Here is a 27,281-nt window from a genome sequence, read left to right as displayed (position 1 = left end):
ATTCCTAGCAAAACCATCTGAACATAAGGAAACCATGGCCATAGCAGGGGCACTGTGCTTTATTGCTGTTGTTGTTGTTGAATGAGAGCCAGGGGAGGGAAGATGGAAGCAAAACCCTGGGAGTTCGTCTTGGAGAGAGAGCATTCTGGGTCTCCATGTGTACGGAGATAGACCTGGGCCCCTAAGGTTTGGCATTTGGATAACAGGTAAGGGACGCAGACTCTGACAAAGAATTAACTGGCAGCCCCCGGGCCTGTATTGTCCATAATCACATTTTAGCTGTCCCGTACAGGGAAATCTGAATCTTTAGCTTTTGAGACATTAGCACATGTGATTATGGCCTGTGATCTTGCAGGACCTCGGGTGCAACTGCTCTTTTGGATGCCACCTGGGTGGCCTCGAAAGGCATTTGTGCAACTTTGGGGATGTGGTTTAAGTTTTTAAAAAGTAACAACAACAACAAAAGCAATCCTATTCATGGCAGAAAAACCCTACTTACGTCAGAAAGAATTAAAACATTTATTGGGCATAAATATATTACATATACACTACAGATACAGTTAGGTATTACATATAGCATAGTATTTGCAAAATCTATACATTAAAATTGATATGGCAGTTTTAATACAATGTGTATGAAATAGTCTAAAATTTACAATACAGGAAAACATGATTATTTTTTTTTTTCTCCTAGAGTTGAAAACCTTGGAATGTATGTCCAACAGTGAGGTAAAACATTTTGTCTTTCAATTTAAAGAACTGTGCAAGGATAACATTCAAACACATTCAATTAGGGCACTTTTCAATTTTGACAGGAATACTGATTTACTGTAGCCAACAAAACACAGTTAGAAAATGCCAACAATTTCAAGTTGATAAGAACAAGGCAGATACTATGAAAAAAATCTTTTAAAAAAGTTTTCTCTTTAAACAGTTTCTTTTGAGGACAAAGGGCAGTTTGCATTACATGACTGGAATTTCTTGTGCCAGGGAGGAATCTGACATACAGAGCATCGGGAATCGGCCGCTCACTCATTCCTACGTATTGCAAAAGGGCAAGAGAAATAAGGTCGATATAACACTTTATTTTATTGTTCGTGTGTAACGGCAATACACATATAGTTGTATACTGATGTCACAAATACGTATTTGTGATAGAAAACAGAGCCAGATGGAGTAATAATTTTTGGACTGACGGGGTTATAATGGACACCAAATCACGGAGAACAATAAAATAAAGTGCCGCCAGCTGGTATTTCACCCACTTCAGCTTTCTGGTGGTTCAACAGGATGACAATCTCAAAAAAGATAAAGTACTCGTAGCAGTCTTGGCCTTAAGTATTCTTTCATTTAAAACATTTCAACCAATTCAGAGAATTTCTTTGTAGCAGCAGTTCTGAAGTGTTTCCAAAAAGGGACCTCCCCCCCCCCCAACCTGGCAAACAGGGTTTTTGGACACACTTAACTCTTCATTTCATGCAGGTGTTTTGGGGGGAGAAGGTGTGTTTTAAGCAATGGTCTCCGGAAACGCAGATGCCACGGTAGAGTGGGTCATAATACATACTTAAGCAGAGGGCTGAGTTTTGGAAGGCCAGAACTTTGGCAAAAATATATTTACCTTGATGCCATCACTTTGCAAGGCTAATTAAACTAATTATTACAGTCAATAACAAAATACAAAACTCTCTAGTACTTACTACATCAATATAGGCACACAGAGTAATTCATTGATCTCAGCACTTTCTTTCAAGAGATGATTATGGTTTTTTGGGTACATGTAAACGTTTCAATCACTGATAATGGATTTTTTTTTTTTTTGGCATTTAATGCACTAGATGCTCTTCTCTTTAAAAACACAAGAAAATGTCAGAAGATTGATAATAATACTACAGATGTTGCCAAGGTACAGGACTGACCTAAAAATTACAAAAGTATAAAACACAAAATAACATGCTACAAGGGGAAATTAGTACATAAGTACATTTAAAAAATTTTACAATAAATAAAGATTGCACTGTAATTGGCATTTAAAGTACTGTATGCAGAATATAGTATAAATAAACCAAAAACAAAATAATGTTGGTTTCCCCATGACTTTGGTATGGGAATATTATAAGCTAGTACAGGATACTGCATCTTAAGACAACATAGACCAAGCACAAAATCGCTATGATCAAGAAAAACCAAGTAGCAAAAATATACAAAAACAGAAGCAGGGGGATACACTGTGTCTGTTGCACCCTTTTGGAATATATTTATTTGCACCTCCAACTCTTAAATGTCCCTGAGGTACGCGAACATTATGGACTTCATATAAATAATCCAATGACTTTGGGTTAAACTTGATTATCTCATGACTCAGAATAAACATGCAAGAGTAACACTTTGCACTCCAATAGCACCTGTTGATCAAGGATCTCAAAGCACTTACAAACATTAGAATCCCCATTTCATTTTATTTCATTTTATTTTTAATGCACGGGAAACTGAGGCACAGAGAGGTAAAGTGACGTGTTCAGGTCACGCAGCAAGTTAGTGACAGATCCAGGGAGAGAATCTAGGCTCCTTCACCCCCAAACACCCTGTGCTCACCACCAAATATCATTCCCTCTCCACACATGGCCAGGTCAAACCCACAAAAATAGGAACTACAAATTTAGATGACTCTCGTTTGGGTTTTACCAGTTTTCATCTGCTGTTAGATTAATATGATGTGCATTGAATCAAGGTATTGAAATTCGATCACTTCATTGATACCTCAAAGAACAGCCTAAAGGCAAATCTTTCCAAAACAACAAGCTGTAAGAAGACTGCTCACAATTAGTATGAATCATGGACAATGGGCAGAGGCACTAAACAGTCACCAGTTCTCGCCATATAACTCTGGTCAAACATAACAGAATATAATAACTCTAGTGATTAGATTAGAAGTAGTTCTACACAAAGACAAACAAACAAGTTAAAGCAGCTTTTAAAACAGCTGAACAAGGAAACAACTAACTATTGCACAATGCCCTCTTAAAATTACTGCTATGAATCGATGGGGTAAAAATCTACAATGCTCCATAATTTATAGGTGCATTTTGGTTACTTGATTTCTTAGACAGGCAGCTCATAGTGTTAAAATCAGAAGAAATACAGATCATTAAAACATTTTAGATTAAAGTACACATTTTGATTCAAATGAGCTAAACACAGTTAAACAACTGAGTGACAAAAGGGTTGTTTAGGGCAGCCTTATCTGAGTGAACACATCTTCTGTACGTTGTTGTTGCCGTTGTAGTTGTGTGCTAATACTCTGACAACACTGGAATCCTAGACCTGTAACTACACACACTGTGATTCATGTTCACAGATATCGATGATCAAGACAAAAGAAGTGACTGGTGAATATAAATTACTAAACTGTAACATGGAAGAAAAAAAAAACAAACAACCAAAGGCTTGCAAAAGACATCAGTGAAAACAGAATAAAGGTAAATCTGAAGATAAAAGAAAACATATGAAAGCTAGCTTTTGGTATCCGGTTTGCTTTTCTTTAAAAAAAAAAAAAAATCCAGTTTAGTCTCTTCCTAGTTTTGCATTTCAAAAAGGTGCACCAAAACACTGATATTTTTTTTTTCCTAGCTAAATCTGTAAAAGAGAAGTATATAAATCAAAGAACAGAAGGGCTTAAAAAGGGGAGTATCTGAATAAATGTGTGTATTAAAATGTGTAGCATTAATTAAATTCATACCTCTAGTTTTGTTGGGTTTGTTTACTTCATTAAGAAGTACTGTAATATAAAGGCAAACAAAATGGACAAAGTTGCAAAGCCAACCACAATGAGGGCTGCAAACTGTTCGTCAGTAGGCATCATGCTCTTCATTCTGGGATCATCTATGCTCCCCGTGTCCCCTGTGAGCATGACCTCGCTTCGCTGTAATACAAAAGCCGCAGAGGGGCTGAAAGCTCCGCTTAGCTCCTGAGAGGTGTCTACACAGCGACGGCACACGCACACGCGGAACCTGTAGTCTGTGTTGGTCTGGAGGCCTGAGATCTGGAATGTTGCTTCTTCTCCCTTGTATACCTTCCAGGGAAAACGAAAAAGTCCTGGTCAGTTAATCTGTAACACTGTGGTCTTCTAAAGGAATCATCCTATAACGCTGGGGGCCTTGTGGACCTGGCTTTACGCCATAAAAACAAAAATGATGTAGACGGGTTATTTCTCCCAATCTGTATTTCATCCAACAGCAACAAAGGAAGGTGTTCTAACCCACTCTGAATAAACATAATACAAAATTCAGCGACTAGAATTGCAGCTGACCTAAGTAATACATACGCAAGTGACTAAATTTTAATAAGCATTTAGGCTGTAAATTAGAAGATGACTTAATTCTTACAAAGAGCCCCAGATCTTGGTCCACAGAACAAATTAACATTTGCTGAAAGGAAACAATTAAAAAGTTGTAGAAACAATACAATGCAAAGTAATGCAATCAATGCAAAGATTTTTTGACAGTTGCATGCACCGTATAACACTACCCCATTAAGATCTCCTACTTCCACCTTCAAGAAGTACATCCTATTCTGGGGCCCCTGGGTGGCTCAGTCAGTTAAGCATCTGACTGTTGATCCCGGCTCAGGGCATGATCTCATGGTTCGTGAGTTCGAGCCCCAAATAGGACTCTGCACTGATGGGGTAGAGCCTGCATGGGATTGTTTCTCCTTCTCTTTCAAATAAATAAAAAGAAGTACACGCTATTCTGACTTGTTTCTGTAATTAGTTTGGCCTGCTCTAGAAGTTCATATAAATGGCATCCCACTTCATGCCCGCTCTTGTGCCTACAAGCTTCATCCAGGTTACGGATTCAGTAGTGTTCCATCACCTGTCTAGACCTCAATGTATCCATTCTCTTTATGATGGACATTTGCATTTTTTTCCCAGTTTGGAGCTTTTATATAATAAGGCTGCTATGAGCATCTGTGTACAAATCTTTGAGGACTTAAGTTTTTATTTTTCTGGAGTAAATACTTAGGAGAAGTGCTGGGTCACAGGAACATCTACATTTCACTTCATGAGAAATAGTTTTCCCAAGTGATTACATCACTTTGTACCTTCTGCCAGCAAAGTAGGAGAGTTCTGGTTGTACCCCATCCTCATCAACATTTGTTATTATTGGTCATTTATATTTTAGCCATTCTGATGGGTGATAATGCTATCTCATTTGCATTTGTCTGATGCCTAACGATGTTTCCTATATTTTCATCTGCTCATTGGTCATTCATATACCTTCTTTTGTGAAGAGTATGTTCAAGTCTTTTTGCCTGTTTTTAATTTACTTACTTTTAGTTATTTGTAGGAGCTCTTCTTTAAAAAAATTTTTTTTAAATGTTTATTTATTTTTGAAAGAGAGACACAGAGTGTGAGCAGGGGAGGGGCAGAGAGAGAGAGAGGGAGATACAGAATCTGAAGCAGGCTCCAGGCTCTGAGCTGTTAGCACAGAGCCTGATGTGGGGTTCGAACCCATGAACCGTGAGATCATGACCTGAGCTGAAGTCGAACGCTTAACTGACTGAGCCACCCAGGTGCCCCTGTAGGAGCTATTTTTATCATCTGGATATAAATCCTTGGCCAGATACATCTTACAAATATTTTCTCCTGGTTTTGTGGGAGGTATGTGCCTAATTGTTTTCTTGAAAAAATTTTTTTTCTACACACTCCAATTTATCACAAATTAACATTTAAGTAATTCAGTGGTCCATCTGGTCATACAGACAGTAAACACAAGACAATCTGTTTTTTTCCATTAAGGACCTGGGAAATTTTCTTCCCCTTTGTTAACTCTAATACAATCACCACGAGGCTTACCATTACAGGGACCTGAAAACTACCAGTCTACTTAGAGAACTCTTGGAGGAAGGGAGATCTCACAAGGCTCTTTTATCAAAGTGATAGCCTCAAACTTAAAGAAAATGATGATCACATTAAAATCACATAAAAATTCATGGCTTACATTACAATCAATGAATTGAGATAGGAAAAAAAGTACCTGGAACTCAAGCAAATCAGTAAGAGATTTGGCTGATGAACAAGAAAGTAAAATTAACTGAATCTTTCCTGTATGAATGGCACTGAGGATTGATAAAGCACTTAAAATATGCCTGGTACATAGCACTGCACACGAAAAGGAAGCTATTACACCAACAACTCCAAGTATATTAAAACACAGCAATTAAAAGTGATAATCATAAGCATTTTCAACCTAGCTACAGGCTAACTTAGTAAAGCTGTCGTTTTTGCCCATTAATACAAATCCCCTAGAAAATAAAAAGTATTTCCAATATTCTCAACGTTGTCTGAAACACTTGTCAGCTACAGAGTTAGTGGGGATCTACAAATGCTGAGTGTTTTTAAAAAAATTTTTTAAATGTTTATCTTTGAGAGAGAGAGAAAGAGAGAGAGACTATGAGTGGGGAGAGGCAGAGAGAGAGGGGGCACAGAATCCAAAGCAGGCTCCAGGTTCTGAGCTGTCAGCACAGAGCCTGGTGCGGGGCTCGAACTCACACGCTGTGAGATCATGACCTGAGCTGAAGCTTGGAAGCTCAACCAACTGAGCCACCCAGGCGCCTCCAAATGTTGAGTGTTTTTAAAGCCTGGTGTATCAACTTCTACCAATTACCAAGAAATAGGACATACCATCAGTGAACACAAGTATACTGGCCATGCATTTAGTGTTGGGCAAACAAAGACAGTAAAAGGATCTCACGGTTTAGAAAAGGGAACCAACTACCAATGTTCACTTGATATTTAGCCTTTACAAAAATTTTTTGGGGGGCATCTGGGTTGCTCAGTCAGTTGGTTAAGCGTCTGACTTTGGCTCAGGTCACGATCTCACAGTTTGTGAGTTTGAGTCCTGCATCAGGCTCTGTACCGACAGCTCAGAGCCTGGAGCCTGGTTCTGATTCTGTGTCTCCCTCTCTCTCTCTGCCCCTCACCAGCTTGTACTCTGTCTCTCTCTCTCAAAAATAAATAGACATTAAAAAAAAAATTTTTTTTAAAAGATCATAACCTGAGTTGAAGTCAGATGCTTAACCGACTGAGCTACCAAGGCACCCCAGATATTTAGCCTTTTTCTTAAGATTTTTCCTCCCTCGTTTTCAAACTTTACAATGTCTTATTTATTATACTTTTGTCTAATGACCAAGTGCCAGAAAACCAATTTTGTTTGTTTCTTACTACTATCCAGATTCATCATTGCGTTTGCTAGGCCTTTTGTAAGATTTTAAGCATGTTCTGGGGCGGCTGGGTGGCTCCGTTGGTTAAGCGTCTGACTTTGGCTCAGGTCAAGATCTTGCGGCTTGTGAGTTTGAGCCCCAAGTCGGGCTCTGTGCTGACAGCTCAGAGCCTGGAGCCTGCTTCAGATTCTGTGTCTCCCTCTCTCTGCCCCTTCCCCAGCTCACCCTCTGTCTCTCTCTCTCTCTCTCAAAAATAAATTAACATTAAAAAAAACTAAAAAAAAAAAAAAAGATTTTAAGCATGTTCCCCTTGGTGAGTTACTTACCTTATTTCTTTAAAGACTGTAGCAAGAGCATTAGCAACTGGAGTCATAGACAGAACTGGTTTGGAGCAACCAGGTATGAAAGGGCTGTAAGAAGAGCGCCCCTGTCTGGTACTAAGAGACCACTGAGGGAGAGGTCTCTCACTGCTCCAGTGATGATTTAGTTAAATGATGGTTTAAGAGGAGCTTGTTGTCATGGTGACTGCCCCAACCCACACACTGCCAGCTCTTCAGGAGTTCCAACTACACCCTGATGGAACTGTCTATGAATTATTTCCCAACATGTGGGTGGTCTCAAGGAAACAAATGGTGTACATGTTTTTTCATTAAAGAAATCTTTTAACTGTAATGTTCTTTACTTTCTTAATTGAGATTTAATCTCCTACATCTAAATGCTCAAGTTGGTATTTTCTGAGAAAAGCCTTTTCTTGGAAACTATGGAGACCATTCCTGGAGGGAATGATTTACAACCCACGGGACCAGTTTGATAAAGAAGGTCCTTCCACACTTGCCACCCAGCTCTGGTTTCTTATCTGCAACGTCCCAGTAAACAAGCCATTCTGATTCTGTGGTGAGAAGTTAGCACTGGGATGTTTACTGAATTGGAGAGAAGCTGTCATACAGCTTAGCTGTAAGATTTCCTGCTAGGTCTGTTTTATTGAAGAGGCCGCTCCTCCTGACGTATCTGTTGGCACTTACCACACACAGGTCGAAAGACTGTAGCTGTTGGAGCTCTTCTCCTCTGTGCAACCTGGGGAACTGGGAGGCAAGTGGGCCTTCCCTTCTCAAGCACAGGGACTGGAACCAGGATCCCAGGTCTAAATGCTCGCTCCGTTACTTTCTAGGTTTGTGAACTTAGGCAACCGAACAGCTTTGAGCCTTAATTTCCTCACCTTTAACATGGGGATAGTAACAGTACCTAACCTAACTCTAAGGGGGGCTGAGGGTTAAAGAGAAACTGTATGTGAAGAATGCTTTGCGAGAACACGCTGCGGAAGGTAAGCCAACTTTATCCAGTTTAATCCTCCTGCTTAGAGATAAAGCAAGTGAGGATCTTCAGAAAGGCTGTTCATTTCTTAAGGATTCCTTGCAAAGATGAGATCTCACTCCTAAGTCAAATACCTCTGCTCCCCATTGGAACCACCCCAGCTCTGCCTGTGCCATTCCCTCTGGTAGAGATGCCACCACCTGCCCTCTGCTTTACTCCTCATCTAATGACTACAGTCTGCCATGAGGTCCAGCTCTCATGGCCTGACTCGGTCTTCCCAGACAGCCCCACTCTCTGTCTGGTGTTTCCATTAAACCCCTCCCAGATCACCCCATCCTGGTTCCTGCTGCCTCTGGAGGAAAACACTGCCTTTCCTTTATGCTGTATGGACAGCAATTCCCCCACTCAGTCTGTGCCAAGCAAAGGCTTGGGCAGCATTTCTGTGCTGTGGCCTCTTAATTTCTGCCTTTAAACAATGACCTCGTTGAAGGAAACCAGTTAATAACCTATCCCCACAGATGTTTTTGAGACTTTTGGAAACTGGATATAAATGTTCACTTCTATTTATTTAAATGAATCCTATGGCTTCCAGAATTTGCACAGCTAGAGCTTTGGAAGAAAGCTGGCCCAAAAGTAGATTTCATTTCTTAGGAACCCAATTCATGGAATCCTGAACAGAGACTTCATATATTCATTTTGATGGCTCTTCTCAACTCTAACTTTCTGGAATGAAGATCTCTGAAAATGTTTTTAGAAAGCAAAGGAATGCTACTTTTCTCATACCATTTGGCAAAAAGCTTTAGTGAAGGAAAAATGAATGTCTAATCGAAGGGAACTTCCTTAATGACGAATCCAATTAAAACTTAGGCCTTAATTTGTAAATGTTTTTCTTTTAGCCATTCTTGGTGTTTTAATTGGAACAGCTCCCCCCCCCTTTTCAAGCATTGCCAACTCAAAAATCTTTTAAAAAATATGGTAAACATATTGAGTGTGGGACTGTGTTCTATTATCCACAGCAACCAGCACCATGGATAGCCTCAACTAAGTTGATACTCAGTGAATGGTTCTCTAATTAGAACTTTCAAATACTCAAGAGCAGATATTCTTACACCACACTGTTTGAAAAGAGGGGAGAATTAGCAGAAACAAGGAAACATTAAGTATTAGACACACAAACCACATAGGCAACAGAAAAGAATTTTCAGTACAGGTGCAGCCATCATTGTAAAAAATGTTATCATTAACAGTAAGTTGTTTTTAGTGCATTAATAGAAACTATAGTTTCTAATATATTTTAGAAATAGTCAACGATGCTTATTAGGCCTTTTGGATTCTTATTTTATATTTTATTTTTAAGTAGGCTCCACACCCAACATGGGGTTTGAACTCACAGCCCTGAGATCAAGAGTTGCATACTCTAACCGACTGAGCCAGCCAGGTGCCCCGACTTTTGGATTCTTAGCTAAGGAAAAATTAAAACAATTCCAACACCCCATTTCCTGAGGACTCTGGTTCCTGAGGCTGGAGGTAACTGATTTGTTTTTGTGCAAACAGTCACAGCCAGGGGATCACAAAACCACAAGTTCGTCCTATCCGTCACACAGCTGTGCCTCCACTGAAGTGACTTTTCCTGGGACTGCACAGCTCTCTGCATCAGGATGGCAGGCCTCGTGTCCCTTTATTTTCATTCATTTTGACAGGGGCACCATTATGGGTTTTTCCTCCTGCCTGAACCCAATTTAAAAGGCATAGCTCCATTTAAGATGGTCTTTATTGAAGTAACCAATCATAATATCTCAATAAGTATAGAAGCAATATTATTTTTATCAAGACTATTTCTGTTCTTGGTTTGATGTACAATACATCTTAAAGTAATTTTGACCTTTGTTCCAAACAGGAGGACCGAAAGTAATATTCAGATAACTGAAATGAACAACCTGCGCCCGTGAATTCAGAACAACATGCTCTGCAGTTGGATTCCTTGATCCCGGAGAGTCTCTGGGGGAGGATCCCTGGAGGTCTGCACCTGGGCCAATGCTTGGGTCTCTTTACTAATACATACTGCCCCTCTCAAGAACTGCAAAGGGGGCAGAGCTGCACGGCAGTGTCACTTACGTAGAGCGTTCTCATTACTGAAGGGCCTGAAGCTCACAGTGGCCCCCAGTTAGAGGTTTAGAGGCCCTACTTTTATAACAAAGTGGCCGAGGCTCAGTGAAGTGAATTAATTCTATCACACGACTGTGGGATACCCTCCAGCTCAAGAGGGAACCCACCGACCTGCAAGCCTCCTTTGTAGAGGGTGCAGTGCTGGGCAGGCGCCGTTGTCCCTGAGCTGAAGAGGACAGGTAAGGGTACTGTTGCTGAACTGCCTCTTGGGGGTCTGCTGTTCTCACCCCAATGGCGTCTAAGCTCTGAGAGCACTGCCCACGCTCTTCTGTTCTATGTCGGCTCTCTCACGGTACAAAGTACCTAACAGTTTCTCAATAAACCAGGGTCCTAAACCTGGACTTCGCTGAACAGAATAAAAACTTGTCTCATGAATTTTTACGTGGATCGGCTCTCTCACGGTACAAAGTACCTAACAGTTTCTCAATAAACCAGGGTCCTAAACCTGGACTTCGCTGAACAGAATAAAAACTTGTCTCATGAATTTTTACGTGGATGTGTGAGCATTTTTCTGATGGCCTCCATCAGATACTTAAAGGAGCCTGTAAACCTAAAAAAGTTAATCCGTAAAATAAGTGATGGCTTTTAAATGTCCCCATGTTGATTTATTATTTTGCTTTGGATTTGATCCTTTATTCAGGCAAAAATAAAGAGCTGTGTTAGGGAACTGAATTGAAAGCCATTAAAAAATATGTAGGCTCTAAGACTTTCAAATGTTGCCTTAAGAGCAGCTCTTTCCTCACAGTACCTGCTGTGATGCCATGAAGAACCAATGTTAAGTCCCAACACTACATTCTAAAACATGATATAAAATGAAAATTTATTCAGAGATGCCACCAAATTAAATGTAAAGGTCCATAAATTTTGAGATGCTTTAAAGGTTTACTTGATGCAACAAATCTGAGCACCAAGAATATTAATGATTTGTCACAAATTTTTCCCTAACATGTAGCAATGTGTTACAGTTTGGTACTCTTTGCTCCTCTTCATGAAATATTTTTTTAGGGGCTCCTGGGTGGCTCATCCGACTCTTAATTTCAGCTCAGGTCATGATCTCATGGTTTGTGAGTTCAAGCCCCAAGTCTGGCTTTGCATCATGCTGACAGTACAGAGCCTGCTTGGGATTCTCTCTCTCTCCTTCTCTTTCTGCCCCATCCCTGTATGCTCTCTTTCTCAAAATAAATAAACAAACTTAAAAATTTTTCGTGTAAAAATTATATAAAATTTGGTAAAAATTTTTCACACTTCTGGGGTATGAATATGCATCATCTTGCTTTACATTCTTATACAGGTATCAAACTATGTTATATCTTGTGCAAAAAAAAAATCAGTCACCTGCATATACATATAATTTTCATTCCTTTCCAGAATGCTTTATAATTAATACTGTCTGACAAGAAGTTTTAAGCTTCTTTGAAAAAACTTGTGCTTGGCATGTTTATTAATGGCAGGAAAGCCAAATCAATGTATGTATGCGTTCCAATATAGAGTAAAATTTTAGGTGAGGATTTACTCCTTTAAGAGACCATTCATAATTACAACCAACTGCTCACCTCCTATCTTGGTGGCTGAACAAAAGAAAGCTAATAAGCCAGAACCAAGGCAAAGTTAAAATCAATGTTTCAAGTGAAACATCAGAAAAAGCCTTGGTGTTTGCCATATTTGCCTGTATAAGATAAGCCCGGGAAGCAGAAAGACACTCTCCTGTCACAGGTGATTTTTTCACCTAAGTTACAAACCTTCTAAATCCACCCCATGCTGAAGCTTACTCTTACTACTACCCTGAGTATAAATAACACCGTTCCTTTGAAACTGCCTCTTTCACGCAGGCAAGAAACATTTACTGAGTGCCTAACTACGTGCCAGTACTGAGAAATAACAAGGAGTAACACAAGCCCCTACATTCATAGATCCTGTCTGGTTAGTGCTGGGATTGAGGTATCCAGAGTGCTCCCTAAGAGCACGGAGCTCTGCCGTGGTGTATGCTCGGCGAGAATTACCTCCCCTTTTCTTTTGCTTTGCTTCTATGTATTCAAAGCCTGTTATCTCCGGAGCACAATTATTTTAACCATTACTCTGCACCCATAATATAAATAGGTTTCATTTCCTATTTCATGTCCAGAAAAACTGAATGAAGTACTCAAAACATCATGTTTAAGTTAATGCTTATTGAACAGGGAGAAGCAAAAAAAAAAAAAACAAAAAAAAAAACCCAAAAAACCGCAGTACAAATTGTCCCTGACTCAACCGTGGCTTTTAATGCACCACGGCCCACCTTAATCATTTCTTGGTAAATGTGGTAAACACATGGTTATGTGAAGAATGCTAATCCCTATCTACTGAGCCTGCCCTAAAGTACGATGTTTTCATATATTTTCAACAAGAAACTCGCTTATAATTACAATAAGAAATGTATTCTGAGTTCTACACATGTGACTGCATATCCTATTAGGATTTATAAATAATCCATGGGTCTAAATATATAACATTAAACAAATAGCAGATTTAAAAACAATGTTTTTTTAATTTTACATATATATGTAGACTTCATGACCAGTGCAGAGCCCAATGAGTGTGTTGAGTGGAACACACAGCCATGAGATCACGACCAGAGAGGAGATCAAGAGTTGGTCACTTAACTGAATGAGCCACCCCTGTTAAAGATTTTATTTTTAAATAATCTCTACACCCCACGTGGGGCTCGAACTCACAACCCTGAAATCGAATTGCATGCTCTTCCAACTGGGTCAGCCAGGAACCCCAAACAAATAGCAGATTAGAAACAGCCACATTGCTGATAAAATCTAAATTACTGCATTGATTTACCCATGTTTTAGCAATGCTTGCGATGTATTGATCTTGATCAAATAATGCTGCCTTCTCAATGTAAAACAGCAATCCCTCTTTTAAGCAGCAGAACATTTTTCTAAGAACAGGTGCAAAAGCATGGTACGGGAAATACAATGTTTTTAAAATAACAAGGACAAACATGCAATGAAGGTACCGTTGGGAAACAAATCATTCTTAAGTGTTAAATGATACGCTGTGAAATTCGGTATCATTTCATCTTTCACTGCTATGGAACAGGACAGTGCTGCTGGAGTTAAGATGACTGCAGTTAAGAGGGAAAAGCCCTCTGCCCTCTATCTGAGCTGAAACCCTGCAACCAATCCTATCTATCTGGTGAGCTCAAACCAACACAGAAAATTATTTAGTCTGAAATGGGATATGCTGTAAAGAATGAGATTGGAAAGTGAAATGATACAACAGTGTTTTCCTCTCTGTTTTCTAGTGTTTTGCTCTTAAAGAGGAATAATGGAAACCTTAATTATATCATCCACTGAGGTTAATCCATACTTACTAGTAAATGTCATAGTTTTTTGCAAAATGGGGCTCATCCTTTTATCTGATTCTTCATATTAACAAAGTACATGAAGTGCACCAAAATTTTCTCTGATCATCTTACACACTTGCAAGTATTCTTCATTATTGTATAAGGAATATTAGCCAGTAATTTAGCAAAAGTTCTGAATCAAATTACTTTCTACCTGCTTTGTGTATCTGGAGCCTCAAGAACTGAACAGAGGGGTCTTACAATTAGGCCAATGTTTTAGAAGACAGGTGACATTTATCTTCAAGTTTCTAAGTTTGATATACATGCATGCCTGCATTAAAAGCTCTGGGAAGGAATGGGCTTCACCTCTCCTCAGAGTAATGGGATCATATCCTGATTTCACAAAAACAGTTATTAAGTTCCTGGAAACATTACGGAAACCGATGGAGTATCTGAATCATCTACAGATGATCTGAATCATCAGTATCTGCTGGTGGTATCAGTACCAGTGACTGATCGTGTACAGTTGTGAAAGAACAAAGGATCAAAAAACATTATGAAAAATAATAAAACCAAATTCTTTATCGGTTATATTCCAATTACATTCTCTCTTGCATGGGTTTATCAGGTGATCTGTATAAGCCTTGCTAACTCAAGTTATGGTTCATGGACCAGCATCACGTGGGAGCTGGAACCCTCCCCCCAGACTAGTGAATCAGAATTTGCATTTTAACAGATTCCTAGGTGATTGCACATTTAAGGGTGACAAACAGTGACCTCGAGTTGCTGAATCACAGGCCTCAAGAGCTGCTAAGTCATGTACTTTATCCTTCTAACTTCTATAAAAAAGGCAGACAGAACACAGGCTTCAGCAGGTAGGTTGAAACTACTCTCCCTCTGTAGTAAAGCCATTGGCACTTGGGTTTTCATTGCATACCGATTTTGACATTTGTAAACATCACTGCCGATATCAAATACAAATACAGAATTTAATATTCTTTGTAAGGTCATGCTTGAGAACTGAAAATTTAATGCCTCCACAGACAAAATGGAAACTAGGGCTTATATAAATGGGTATACACTAGGCAGTTTCTATGATTGGCTGTAAGAAAACCCCGGCTCACCAGTCACTGAATCTTTCAAGGCTAGAGGTAGAGGCTTAGACTGAGAAGCTGCACACATGTCATGCACGCCGGTTCTTACCTGTTTGTACTCAGATTCTCTTCCAACCAATACCTGCAGAATGTAGTTGACAGGGTCACCTTTCATCGGTGGTACCGTCTCCCATAAAATTTCACATGAATTTCCTTCCAACTGTGTGACTCGAGGTGCTGAAATACAGATCCACAGATCCAAGCTCAAAATCCAAAATCACAGTAACAGTCAACATTTTGGTAATACTGGAGCGGGATTGTGCTTAGTGTCCGCTCTGAGAGGGGGGTTTATTGGCCCAACCTCCTCCAAGACCTGCGGGGAACCCTTTGTAAAGAAAAGATCCTCCATGACTAGCAAGCCATTGATGAAAACTCCTTTGCTTATTATCCTATTAAAAACTGCTCAGCCTCCATTTGCAACTACGTGGATGGGGCTGGAGGGTATTACGCAAAGTCAAATTAGTCAGACAAAGACAAAAATCATATGACTTCACTCATATGAGGACTTTAAGAGACAAAACAGATGAACATAAGGAAGGGAAACAAAAATAATATAAAAACAGGGAGGGGGACAAAACAGAAGAGACTCATAAATATGGAGAACAAACAGAGGGTTACTGGAGGGGTTGTAGGAGGGGGGATGGGCTAAATGGGCAAGGGGCACTAAGGAATCTACTCCTGAAATCACTGTTGCACTATATGCTAATTTGGATGTAAATTTAAAAAAATAAAAAATAAAACACGTTAAAAAAAACACAAAAAACGGCTTAGCCTGGATTGCATTTTTGTTCTTTTTCAAACAGCTATTGAACACGTTGTAGGATTAGGCCCTGAGCTGGGTACTTTGGAGAATTCAAAACATGGACTATAAACCTTGGGAATTAAGACCTAGTTGAGGGAAGGGAAGAGCAAGGTTTGAGACAAATACAAAGAGAAATAAAATGTGAGCGAGTTCCAGGGGGAAGGTTTGAGGAGCAGGTGACATGTGAGCTTAAGTCCCAGAGAATGGTCAGCATTGTGAGAAAGCCCGTGAAAGTTATCTCATATTTGTATATATTTTTTAGTACATTTTTCACCTACTGGACTCCTAATTCTGGCCTAAAGGAAAATTACATTAGTTTGTAGTAAAGCATGTAGAATGTTACAGAATTTTAAAATATTTTCTTATAGCCTATGCTATCTCTCTACAGCTTAATTCAATATCTGATATTTTTCTACGTTGTAACTAGAACACACAACTCCTCTCTGAACCCCCTTATTCTTTAATTTGTAATTACATGAAATTAATTCTTTAGAGGTAGCTGTTTCTATTTGCATCTGTATAGTACTGTTTCAGAAAAATAAAGGCTTTCTCAAAAATGAGTTGCAATTAATTGGCTAAAAGCCTAATTAATTTATGGAAAAAATAAGGCTCTCCAGCTTATTATATTATTATTATTTTTTTAATTTTTTTTTTTTAACGTTTATTTATTTTTGAGACAGAGAGAGACAGAGCATGAACGGGGGAGAGCCAGAGAGAGGGAGACACAGAATCGGAAACAGGCTCCAGGCTCTGAGCAGTCAGCACAGAGCCCGACGCGGGGCTCGAACTCACATACTGCGAGATCGTGACCTGAGCCGAAGTCGGACGCTTAACCGACTGAGCCACCCAGGCGCCCCTCCAGCTTATTATATCTATCTATCTATCTATCTATCTATCTAGATCTAGATAGATAGATAGATAGATAGATAATATTTGGAGGACCAAACAGTTCTCCAGCTAAGGTAACAATTTCCTGAACCGAAGAGGAAGAGGAAGAAGATCTGACCATGCGGCAGTGTGAGGAGCCTGTCCTTCTGTAGAAAATGTACCATGAAATTCAAGTGCTATCAATTTAGTATTCCATTGTCCACAAAATGAATCTCCACCAACAAACATGTTGAGAGGCAAAATTAGTGGCAGAAAGACCCTTGACAGGACACCTGGGTGGCTCAGTCGGTTAAGCGTCCGACTTCAGCTCAGGTCACGATCTCATGGTCAGTGAGTTCGAGCCCCACATCGGGCTCTGTGCTGACAGCTCGGAGCCTGGAGCCTGTTTCGGATTCTGTGTCTCCCTTTCTCTCTGCTCCTCCCCCGCTCACAGTTGGTTTCTCAAAAATGAATAAACCTTAAAAAAAAAGAAAATTAAAAAAAAAAAAAAAGACGCAGGCCATTTGCTAGTTGGTAAAGGTTGGTAAATGTTCCTCGTCACAACAAATCTATTAAACCCAGTGTGTTCAGGAATCTTCTGTTACAGCTGACAGGCAAAATGCCACCAAGGGGCTGGGGCATTTACTACCCACGTGACCCAGCAAGGCCTTGCATCCATTTATACTAGTTTCTTAGTCACGTGAAAAAGCCATTGCCAAAGAACTTCTGGACTGCTGAGGAGCAGGGAAGCCAGGGAGAAGGTAGCTACCATAAAGTACCCTCGAAAGAGCTACAGGAAACCTTCACAGAATCCAAGCCAGGCCTTGACCCAGGCCCTGAGGTCTCTTATCCTCAGTAACGGACCCTACCCTGGTGGTAGCCGACACAGCTCCTCCATGTGGAAGCAGTGAATCCAACGGCCTTGCTCCCGGGGCCACACATATGAAGGACCTTTTTGCACAGGTCGTGCTCATCCCCCTAGCCACCTAAACAATATAGCGACTCACTTTACCTGTGTAAAACCTGGTTCAGGTAAGCTGCCTGTCTGTCCGGCAGCCTCAGGTCATCCTGGGCAGCAGGGACCTCCATAAGAATCACCCTATTGGCGAATGAAGGGCAAGGCTGAGGAGGCCGTGAGCGGCTGGGTGGGAGGGCTGAGCCAGACATCATCTGCCCTGTCATCTTGCAAGTCAGATGGGCGCAAGGCAGAACTCCGTGGCTGGAAATGGGAGTCGAGCGCTCACTACATCCCATGGAGGGAGAGCCTGGGCAGAGCGTTTGCTCACTCTCCGTGCCCGTGAAGGGACAGAGTAAACTAGTCACTGGCAAACCTCAAGACAAATGCTCAAGTTGGTGAGAACACCCTTCCAAAGGACCTCTCCACAGTGGCGGGGGGGGGGGACAGGCTGATGAATTGCCTGGGTCAGTCTCTAGCCTCCAGGCACCACAGCCATCTGAAGACGGAGGCCAACCTCTGCTCCTCCTGCCAGTCTCTGGGAAGGGAGACTGTCAAACCCTCTGTGGTAAATGGTCACAAGTGCTACCCACACCGGGGGCCACCCAAGTGTGCCACTGGGGTGTGTTCCTTTTCTCTGTCCCATCCTCTGCAGGGATGAGGCCACTACATTATTTACAGTAAACATTTATACAGACCTGAGGAAAGGCCTTAGCGATTCCTCAGAGAACCCATTCCTCAGCCTTCTCTTTCAAAAAGTTGTTTTGATTCTATGTTGTTGATACTAGAAATATTAAGAGAGTACATTTTAGGTCAGAACAGAGCCTCCTACTCCAGGTCCAACATTTCCTTACTCTCATAGAAGAGCCTGCCAGAAACTCATGGCCTACAGACCTTTGATGGTGGGGGGGACGCTCTTGGTTGTGCTGAAAGTGTAGGTTTCTGAGAAGGGCCCTTCCCCAGCCTCGCTTGCCGCCTGGATTCTGAAGGAGTAGCACGTGAATTCCGTCAGTCTCTGGACCTTATAGGTGTGGCTGGGTCCTCTGTAGATGGAAATAAACCTAGAGGAAGGAGCAGAGACCATTAGCCATCTGAACTTTTATTAGTGACAAGAAATCGTCACTGTTAACTTACCTCCTACTCTATCCTATAGAGGCGACGAAGTTCATGTTAACGGGGCACCTGAGAAATACGATGTCCTCTTTACCCATATTTTCCAGATAAGTGAGTTTTGGCTAGAAAATTCCTTAAATTTTAACCTTTATCTTTGCAACAGCTTTCAAAGCCCCTTTCCCAAACTAGCAAGAAGACATTTACGATTACAGAGCTTTCAGAAAACAGTTTAAAAGGAGAAAACAAAAATACTTGGCTCAGAATCATCTATCAGGTTAATCAAAATAACAGAAAAACAGCCCAGGTGAACTGGACAGTTTAAACTGGTAGCTTCTGGAGCCTTCTCCTATCTGAACGAGGATAATTTTGTACTCTGCTAATCATTATTTCTACGAGACATAAACATAGAAGGCATGAAGATAAAAAAAAATAAGGCCTTTGGGGTGCCTGGGTGGCTCAGTCGGTTAAGTGTCCGACTTCAGTTCAGGTCATGATCTGATGGTTCATGTGTTTGAGCCCCGCATCAGGCTCTGTGCTGACAGCTCAGAGTATGGAACCTGCTTTGGATTCTGTGTCTCCTTCTCTCTCTCAAAAATAAATGTTAAAAAAAAAAAAAAAAATTAAAAAAAAAAATAAGCCCTTACAAGTGTTTTTCTCCCAGGGTCTTGAAACATTTGTATTTTTACAATGAAATGGGATTACCTAGAACTACTACATACTATTGTCATTTGTCTTTTTATTAATTAAATGTAAAAATTTGGAAATAACTTCCCCCAAATGACCCAGAATTTCTGTAGATTACAGTTTTGAAGCCTGCTGTTCCAGGAACATTTTGGGAACCACTACATGAGTTAACCCAACACACAACCTTGTTGCTACACAGGCCCATGGTTCTCCCAGTTTCCAGTGGTTCGACACAGCATCTGAGGACAATCTGCCGTCTTCAGATACCGTTGGAAGTCGGTCAGATGGAATCACAATTTAAAATGTCTCGACTCTTAGGCCCATTTAGCTCAAGGGGAAGGCAGAATTTATGAATTCATTTAGCAAACATTTCTTGAATATCTGCTGTGTGCCACACTCTGTGGATTCAAAGACGAGTAAGACCTAATCCTGTGGGCTAGTTGGTCCCGTGTATGTGGTCAGCCTTTCCCTGTGCCAGAAAACAGTCCCTGTGGATAGTTCTAGAGCTTAAACTACTTTTTCAGAAAACCTGTCAAGAGTCCATCCTTATTTTAAAACACCCACGCATTCATCAGCCTTTACAATTGAGTTCCTGAGCCCTAGTCATTTCACTATTTAATGTTCCTTCTGCTTTACTGTGTAAGGAAGCACCTTTTACTGAGGGCTGAACATTTTCAATTTCAGGGAAAGCCAGAGTCCATGCTGAAACCCACAAATACCATGGCAACCTATTTAGTACTCTTGACACATTACCACCTTAATGAAGATACCCTTGCTAATGCTAGAGGCAAACAGCTATTCATTAACTCAGCCTCACCTGGGCCCGAATCTCTAACCAGAGTAATTGCCCTGAGTTATACCACAAAATGGAAGTCATGGTTTAAGGAGTAAAAAGTGTTATACTTCCATTACAAACTTGCACTAAGAGCTGGTTTTTAAAAGAATTTGGAGAGGTTCACTACCAACAGTACGGCTTCCCTGCCATGCCCTGATCTAAGGAGACTGTTTCCCTTTGAAAATAAGGTCAATACATCTATCTGGACAGTAGCACTCACAGTCCCAGAGGAAGGTACTGAAGCAGATTCACGGCTCTAATTTGATAGTGTAATCTAAATTGGGCTAAGAGCATACACATCAATTTTCAAATACATCAAAATCTGCTTCTGGACTGTTTTTTTTTTTTTCCTCTTTCATTTACTGTTTTGCCCTTTTACTGCAATTTTTTTACATTGCATCCCAATTTATAGAAGCCACCGTGGAAACAGGTGCTAGCAATGAAATCTACAATTTCACCGGTAGAGCATTGGTTTGAGTCTGGGGATAATGTTACTTAGAAAAAAGAAAGGCTGCATTTGCTTTGCTTTTAGAAAAAAGCCAGCGTGACTCTGAAGGTTCTAAAGGAGGCTTTCACCCAGAGGATTTCAGGTTTAAGTTTACTCCCCTTGCATTCAGTGAGGGTGCACTTAGGCAGGTGCAGGAGGGAAAGGGGTAGTTCTTTCTCCCTCCAGCCTTTTCTAGAATAAGCATGTGTTTGGCCCTTTGATTTAGCCCTCTATTTTGGCAGTAATAAATCACAACTTGCTTGCTGCCCTGCTTTGTCTGGCTTCCCTCCCCTTAGAAAAGGCACGGGGAGAAATTCTGGGGGAAATTTTGTTCTCAAAATGTGTATGGGGATCAATGAAAATGGATGGGGCTAATATGGGGCTAATTCCTAGGTCACATAATTAGTGCACTTAGAGAAGAAGAGGTGACTTGTCCTCTTGGGGCCTGTGTCCTAAGGTGGACACACAGGTCCAAGTCAGAAGGAGCTGAGCAATGAAATAAGACAGCTGGGCCACTCCCTCCTGAGGACTTCTCCCACATGGCTCATTCTGATGGTGACTGAGAGCCACAGGGAGCCATTAAGAGACAGAGACAGCAAGTCTGCAAACTGTCTAAAAATTCATACGTTTCTCACTTTAAAGGTTTCCCGTACCTTCCTTCTTCTTGAAGAAAAAGTGCAAGTGTGAGAGAGTGGGGTGAAGGGAGGAGATAGACTGGGCACTAATGCTTTTTATAATATGGGACGCATTTACACATAGTCCTAATTCCATGTTACTTTGCTTTTAACAAAGAAATTTAGTATATGCCTCAGTAACAAAAAAAAAAAAATTATAGTTCAATGCTACACGGAAGTAAGCTTGTCAGTCAAAAGCCAAAAATCCTTCACAAAATCTTAGGTCTCCATTTGAGGTTTCTGGAACTAGTTCTCTTTTCTCCTGGGTAGGAAGTTGGCTGTGTGGTGAGAGAGGCTGCAAACCATCTGCTTTGGGGCTCGGTCAGTGAGGCTGCTCACCTTCTGTGCCCGGGACCCCTTGTGAGGGTGGGGGGAAGGGGGGGGCGGGCAAGAATAACGTCTTTCCCAATCTGGGTGGGATTCAGTTTGACAGCCCCAGTCCCTACACAGAGTAGGTCTTAAATAAATGCCACTGATCCTGAATTTCTTTCTGTATATTCCGATGGTAGCTTCTGTTTCAAAGAAAGGCCAGCCAAGACAAAATAAGCACACAAGCCAACACAAAAAGAATGGAGTCCCTCTTTTACCGCAATTCTGTCATTATTTTCCATCATTCCAAGAGGCGGGAGAGGAAAGAATCTTCTTCCTTTGGAGCCAGTGATTTATGCCAGTTGCACGGTGGCCTCTCTAGGAGGCTCCGTAGGTTAACGCCCTGTGGCCAGAATCACCCGGGGAGAGATTAAAAGTATTCATCAAATACTTGTTTTACAAAGACCAAGTCAATTTTTTCTTTCCTCAATCTTTTTTTTAATCCACCCTCATGTTAAAATTCATTAATAAGTCAGCCAGAGGCCTTTGGTGATAGAATGGAATATATGCGATGGGTCTTAAGACACAATGACTGAAGGCTACATATTTCACTGCAACCAAGGATTCAGCACTTAGAGCATGTCTTTGCCATGAAAAGAGGAGGAGGGTAGCCCTTCAGCTTTTCTGATCCTTCTCCCTCCCTCTTATATTTAGGCAGTCCAGCGTCAGCGTTTGGGCTCCATATGTGCTCATGTACCATAGGGCCTGGGACAAGAGTCACCATTAGAGGCCAACGGGAGTCCTGCTGTCTTGGCGGCCCTGATCCATACTATTTTAGTGTGCACTGCCCGAGCCTGGGGAAAGGGATATCCCTGGAATGGGAGAAAAATCAACCGTGAATGGGGAGGATCTGGAGCAGCTGGGGTGTCAACATCATTGAAAGATGGTCAAAAAAACCTCTCACCAAAGTCCCAATCCTTTGATTTCCGAAGGTGAGAGTGTGGCCCGGGCAATCAGCGATGCACTATGTGGAGAGTCTGCTGTGCCCTGGGCCACTCCCCTGGTCTAGGCTGCCAGCAGAAACTGGACCACTCTGGGCTTCTCCCCGAGTCGTCCCCCTCTCCCCCTCCGGTTGGTGGGCAGTGGTGGAGCACAGGGACTTGGACCCAGGAAGACTGGATGCAAACCTCAGCTCTGCCCCTTACTTACCCACCACGCACCCCTGCTAAGCATCAGTTCTCCCATCTGCAAAACAGGGACAGTATCTGCCTCTTAGGTTGTTTTAAGTGTCAAATGCAGAAATGTGGGTACAAAGCTCAGCATGGAATCCAGGTAAGAGTTCAACACACGGTGTCCAAGTCAGGCTAAAGTGCCCTGAGGACAGCAGGTCTCTCAACTCCTGCCACACAGGCCTCTCTCCAGGTTACTGCGGCCATCACTGGCTCATGTCCCAGCAGGAATAGGTCTATATGAATTTGTGATGTTCTGCTGCATCTGCTGTGGCCTATGTTAGACACATAGCTCTCCCACCATGTAAGTTAATCTACTTGAAATGTTCACACTGTTATTATTATGTGAACGTTCCAGTGCTACAGCAATGCAATGAAACATGTATAACAGGTGGCATGGTTCCTGGAACATAGTACATGCTCAATAAAATCACTGAGTAGTTTTAGTATCAGTTCAGGCTTAAGCATATGTAGCCACAAGGACCCCTGTGGAATCATAGCTCCTTAAAAGTCATCTTGGCACCGTGGGCCTATACTGGCATTGCCTCTGAGGGGTCTTCTACTCTGTGCTCAATCCCTGCTGCCCATGGCCATGTGCTTTTGGTGGCATCAACCGAATGACCCCAGACTCCTGTGAAGAGCAAGTAAGAGAACAAGTATGGAAACACCCATGCAGCTGCCCCACTGGCTCAGGAGCTGAAGAGACAAGGGGTAGTAACACTCTTTGCAGTCCGCAGACTTGAGGTTGAGTTTAGGTTCAAGAGCCTGGTGATTAATCATGGACTCTATAGCCAGGTAAGCTATTCCCTTCTCTGTAAAATGAATATGATTACAGTGCCCCCGCCCCAGAGGTTGTTGTGAGAGAATCAAATGGCATAATGCGGGGAGAACTCATTATGAAATGCATAGCACCTGTGCTAATACTAATATTAATGTTACTAATCACAAAATGCCAAGGTTTATGAATGATGTACCTTGTTTCTCAACATTGGAGAAGCCTGAAGGATGTCCCCAGAATGGCATTCTTTACTTATACTCCCTTAGGCTTTCCTGGACCAGAGAGAAAGCTGCGCATATGAATACCATCCATCCAGTCCTGATGAACCCAGGCCGAGAACTGCCGCTGACAACAGATGAAGACAGGGGCAGTGGGGCCTATCAGTGCTGCCCATTAATGGGAATTTGGGCATTTTTACTTAGAGGAAGGAAAAAATGGGAAGAAATGCTCTCTTGTACTAAAAATATTTACTTGGAAAGGGAAACATAAACAAGGCAGAAGGTTGGGTGGGTCACTGAAAGTTTACAGTCGAGATGGATTCTTTACGGCTCTGCCTCCAACTTGCTTCGGCGTGGACTGTAATGTCTTGAAACTAAACACTTCTGTGGTAACAAGCACACATGGGTTTTAATGTTGCCAATTTAACTCTGATTTGTGAAAACGTTTTACATATCTGTGAATACAAAATGATTCTGCTTATTCTGCTGGCCTATCAGAGTACTCCAGGGTTGGTAAAAAGACGTACGAAGACCTTGGCCACAGTGCATAGTCTGTTGCCTTCGCTATGAACTTGGACAAGTTGATAACTCTCCAGGCTGAGTTCCCAGACATTTGGGATAATAATGTCTTGTTCACCTGGCAGGGATTTTTAGGAGATCTAAATGAGGGGAACAAGTAAATTCTACGATTTCTTATTAATTATACACTAGGAAGGCAAAACAGCAGATTCTTGACGTTTTCAAGAAGTTCTAGGGGAAGGCTGTCCTTTTAACCTCAGTATTCTAGGCTTCAACACATTGTGAAAGATGACTTTTTTACACTGACGGGCTACTGAGGAAAGAAATTCAGACATGTTACATCTTTGAATATTTATTTTAAATCATTTTAGAGTAAAATGATGATATATAAAGAATTTAATTTTAAACTCAATTTCCTTAAAAGTTTTGTACACCACCCCCCCCCCCCCAAAAATCCAAAAATGCCCTGGACAGCTCATAACTTAAATTTGCAGCACAAAATGAGATGACACTAAGGATTTTGTGTTTACTATCTGTTGCTGCTACCTTATAATCCCAAGGTCCATTACAGGCTAACAGCAGCTCATTAATATTAACTCCTCAAAACGATCTACTCTGCTGACCTAAAATGGACTTAGTCTATTAAAGGCTGCACATTTTGAAACCCGTCCTACAATAGCACAAATCAACAGCTGTTAATAAGCTCAGGACAGCTATTTTCCTTAACAATGACATGTCATTGCCTTCATTCTTTCTTAATTTCCCAGGACTGCATGGACTATGTATGTGCGTCTGTGAGAGAGAATCTCCTACGTTACTGAAACCATGTTTGGGAATGGAGAATGTTCAAAACAGGAATGGATAGTATGTGTCCTCACTCTACCGAGAACACCGAGTCCTGTTATGCCTACGCAGGAGCAGATGGAAGCAGATGGCATCATGTGGGGACATCTGAGGCAGGGAAGGTGCATTTCCTAAACCGGTTTTGATGTTGGTGAGCATCTCCATTTGTAGACGAAGCACCCAAGTGTCAAGGAGTTCCGAAAGACCAACGCGCAAGCAGTTGCTTTCCTCCCTGCACGTTCTCAGCTGCACATGTGCCTATCCGCTTGTGAGTGCTCCAGCTGCAACGCTTTTTAGTTAGGTTTCGTTTTATGCTCCTTTTTGAAGAAATAACATGTCCATACAGCTATTGATGAGACTCCACGTAGAATAAAAGAAAATGCTTTTTTTTCAACTTTTGTTGTTCACACTGTACTTCGTTATTGATATATTAAAAAGGAGATTTATTTACTTTCAAATAAAGGGTCTCAGGATGAAGACCACCTGAGAACCCTGAAACATCCCATTCTTCTACTTTCTTTGCAGGGAATCTTATCTTCAAGGATACTCTTTGCAGAGTCTTCCAGATGTCTGTTTGTCTACTTCTATTTTAATGGGCTTGTCTCAATCTGATCTGATTTAGGAAAAAATACTGAGAAAAATGCTACCCAACTCCATTCTATTTATTTATGTTTCAAGTAGATAAAAATTCTATTTTCAAATAGAAAAAAAAGCAAACAAACCCGTAATCAATTTTTTACTTACGGTGCCATTAAGATCTCCAATGGTTCGTTTACGGTCACTTACCTCTCCCCATAACTGACATTTCAGCCTGAAACTGACTAAGCCAGCGGTACTTTTTATTTTTGAGGCTCTTTTGAGACATGAGAATGTTTTTTCCCCATCAGTCAGGGACTGGAGACAGGCATCATCAGTTCCAATTTGTAAAGGGAAAAACTAAGGCAAAAAGAAGTGAAGGGATACGCCTCTAGCCATCTAGAAACTCAGTAACAACTCTGGGATTACAAATAAGAGATTTGACACCCCCGTGGAGAACCACAATTGCCTTCCGGTGACTGAAGATAAATAAAAGTGTCATTTATCCAACAAGGGTGATCATGTGTATCAGGACAATTCCAGAGAAGCAAAGGAAATGAATACCATGGGTCTGTGTGGGCCCTGAGCTAGTTGCCTTACATCTATTTAATTCAGCAATATGCTCTGAGAAACAGAAGCAGGGGTTTGTTCTGTAATAGGCATACATTAAGAAAGTTCACTTCTCCCATAGTGCTCATATACCCTGGAGACTTTTATTAGTTGCCTAATGTGTATTTTTTCAGGGATTCATTATGTAGATTACTTTCTGTCCCTCTCTAACAATAAATAGTCAGTCACAATGAACACATTAACAAAGCCCTCCAATTTTGTCTGCTGTAAGGAAAAGTGTCACGGGCACAAGGGCTGAGTTAAATGGAGAGCAACTGGTAATGATCCACTCTATTAGAGTCCTCTCTCCCAACCCCTTTTGCTGGAAATATATTGGCTTTAAAATACACTGGCCATCTGACTAAACTGAACAACAGAGTAGCCATAAATGCATTCCTGGAACTTAAGTTCCCCTCGCCTCGGTGCTGTGTACAATTATCAAGAACACGGACCCATAAGGGTCAGGACGAGAATCAGCATCAACTCAAATTCTGTTAGGGCAACATAACGTTTCATTTCAATAACACAGACAGATGCATCTTCAAAATCATCAGTACAGCGTTACAATCTTAAAATGCATGAGCTGATCTTGTTATTCTA

At 41.2% G+C, this 27,281-nt stretch overlaps 1 protein-coding gene across 3 annotated transcripts in view; it reads right to left on the bottom strand.

The window, feature by feature from the left end:
- Nucleotides 1–500: 500 nt before the first annotated feature.
- The window catches only part of FNDC3B (fibronectin type III domain containing 3B), a 362,124-nt gene continuing 335,343 nt past the window's right edge, over nt 501–27,281 (bottom strand). For all 3 annotated transcript variants that reach the window (XM_047875932.1, XM_047875933.1, XM_047875934.1), the window contains exons 24-26: nt 18,702–18,868; nt 15,233–15,360; nt 501–4,069 (exon numbers count right to left, since the gene is read on the bottom strand). In XM_047875932.1, coding sequence (XP_047731888.1) covers nt 3,758–4,069; nt 15,233–15,360; nt 18,702–18,868 — 607 coding nt within the window. In that variant the 3' untranslated portion in view covers nt 501–3,757. The remainder of the gene's footprint in view (nt 4,070–15,232; nt 15,361–18,701; nt 18,869–27,281) is intronic.

Source organism: Prionailurus viverrinus, chromosome C2 (assembly GCF_022837055.1).
Source record: "Prionailurus viverrinus isolate Anna chromosome C2, UM_Priviv_1.0, whole genome shotgun sequence".
In the NCBI taxonomy this organism is placed as follows: Eukaryota; Metazoa; Chordata; class Mammalia; order Carnivora; family Felidae; genus Prionailurus; species Prionailurus viverrinus.
The sequence above is the reverse complement of the archived record's forward strand: the minus strand, read 5'-3'. Positions and strand labels throughout refer to the sequence as shown.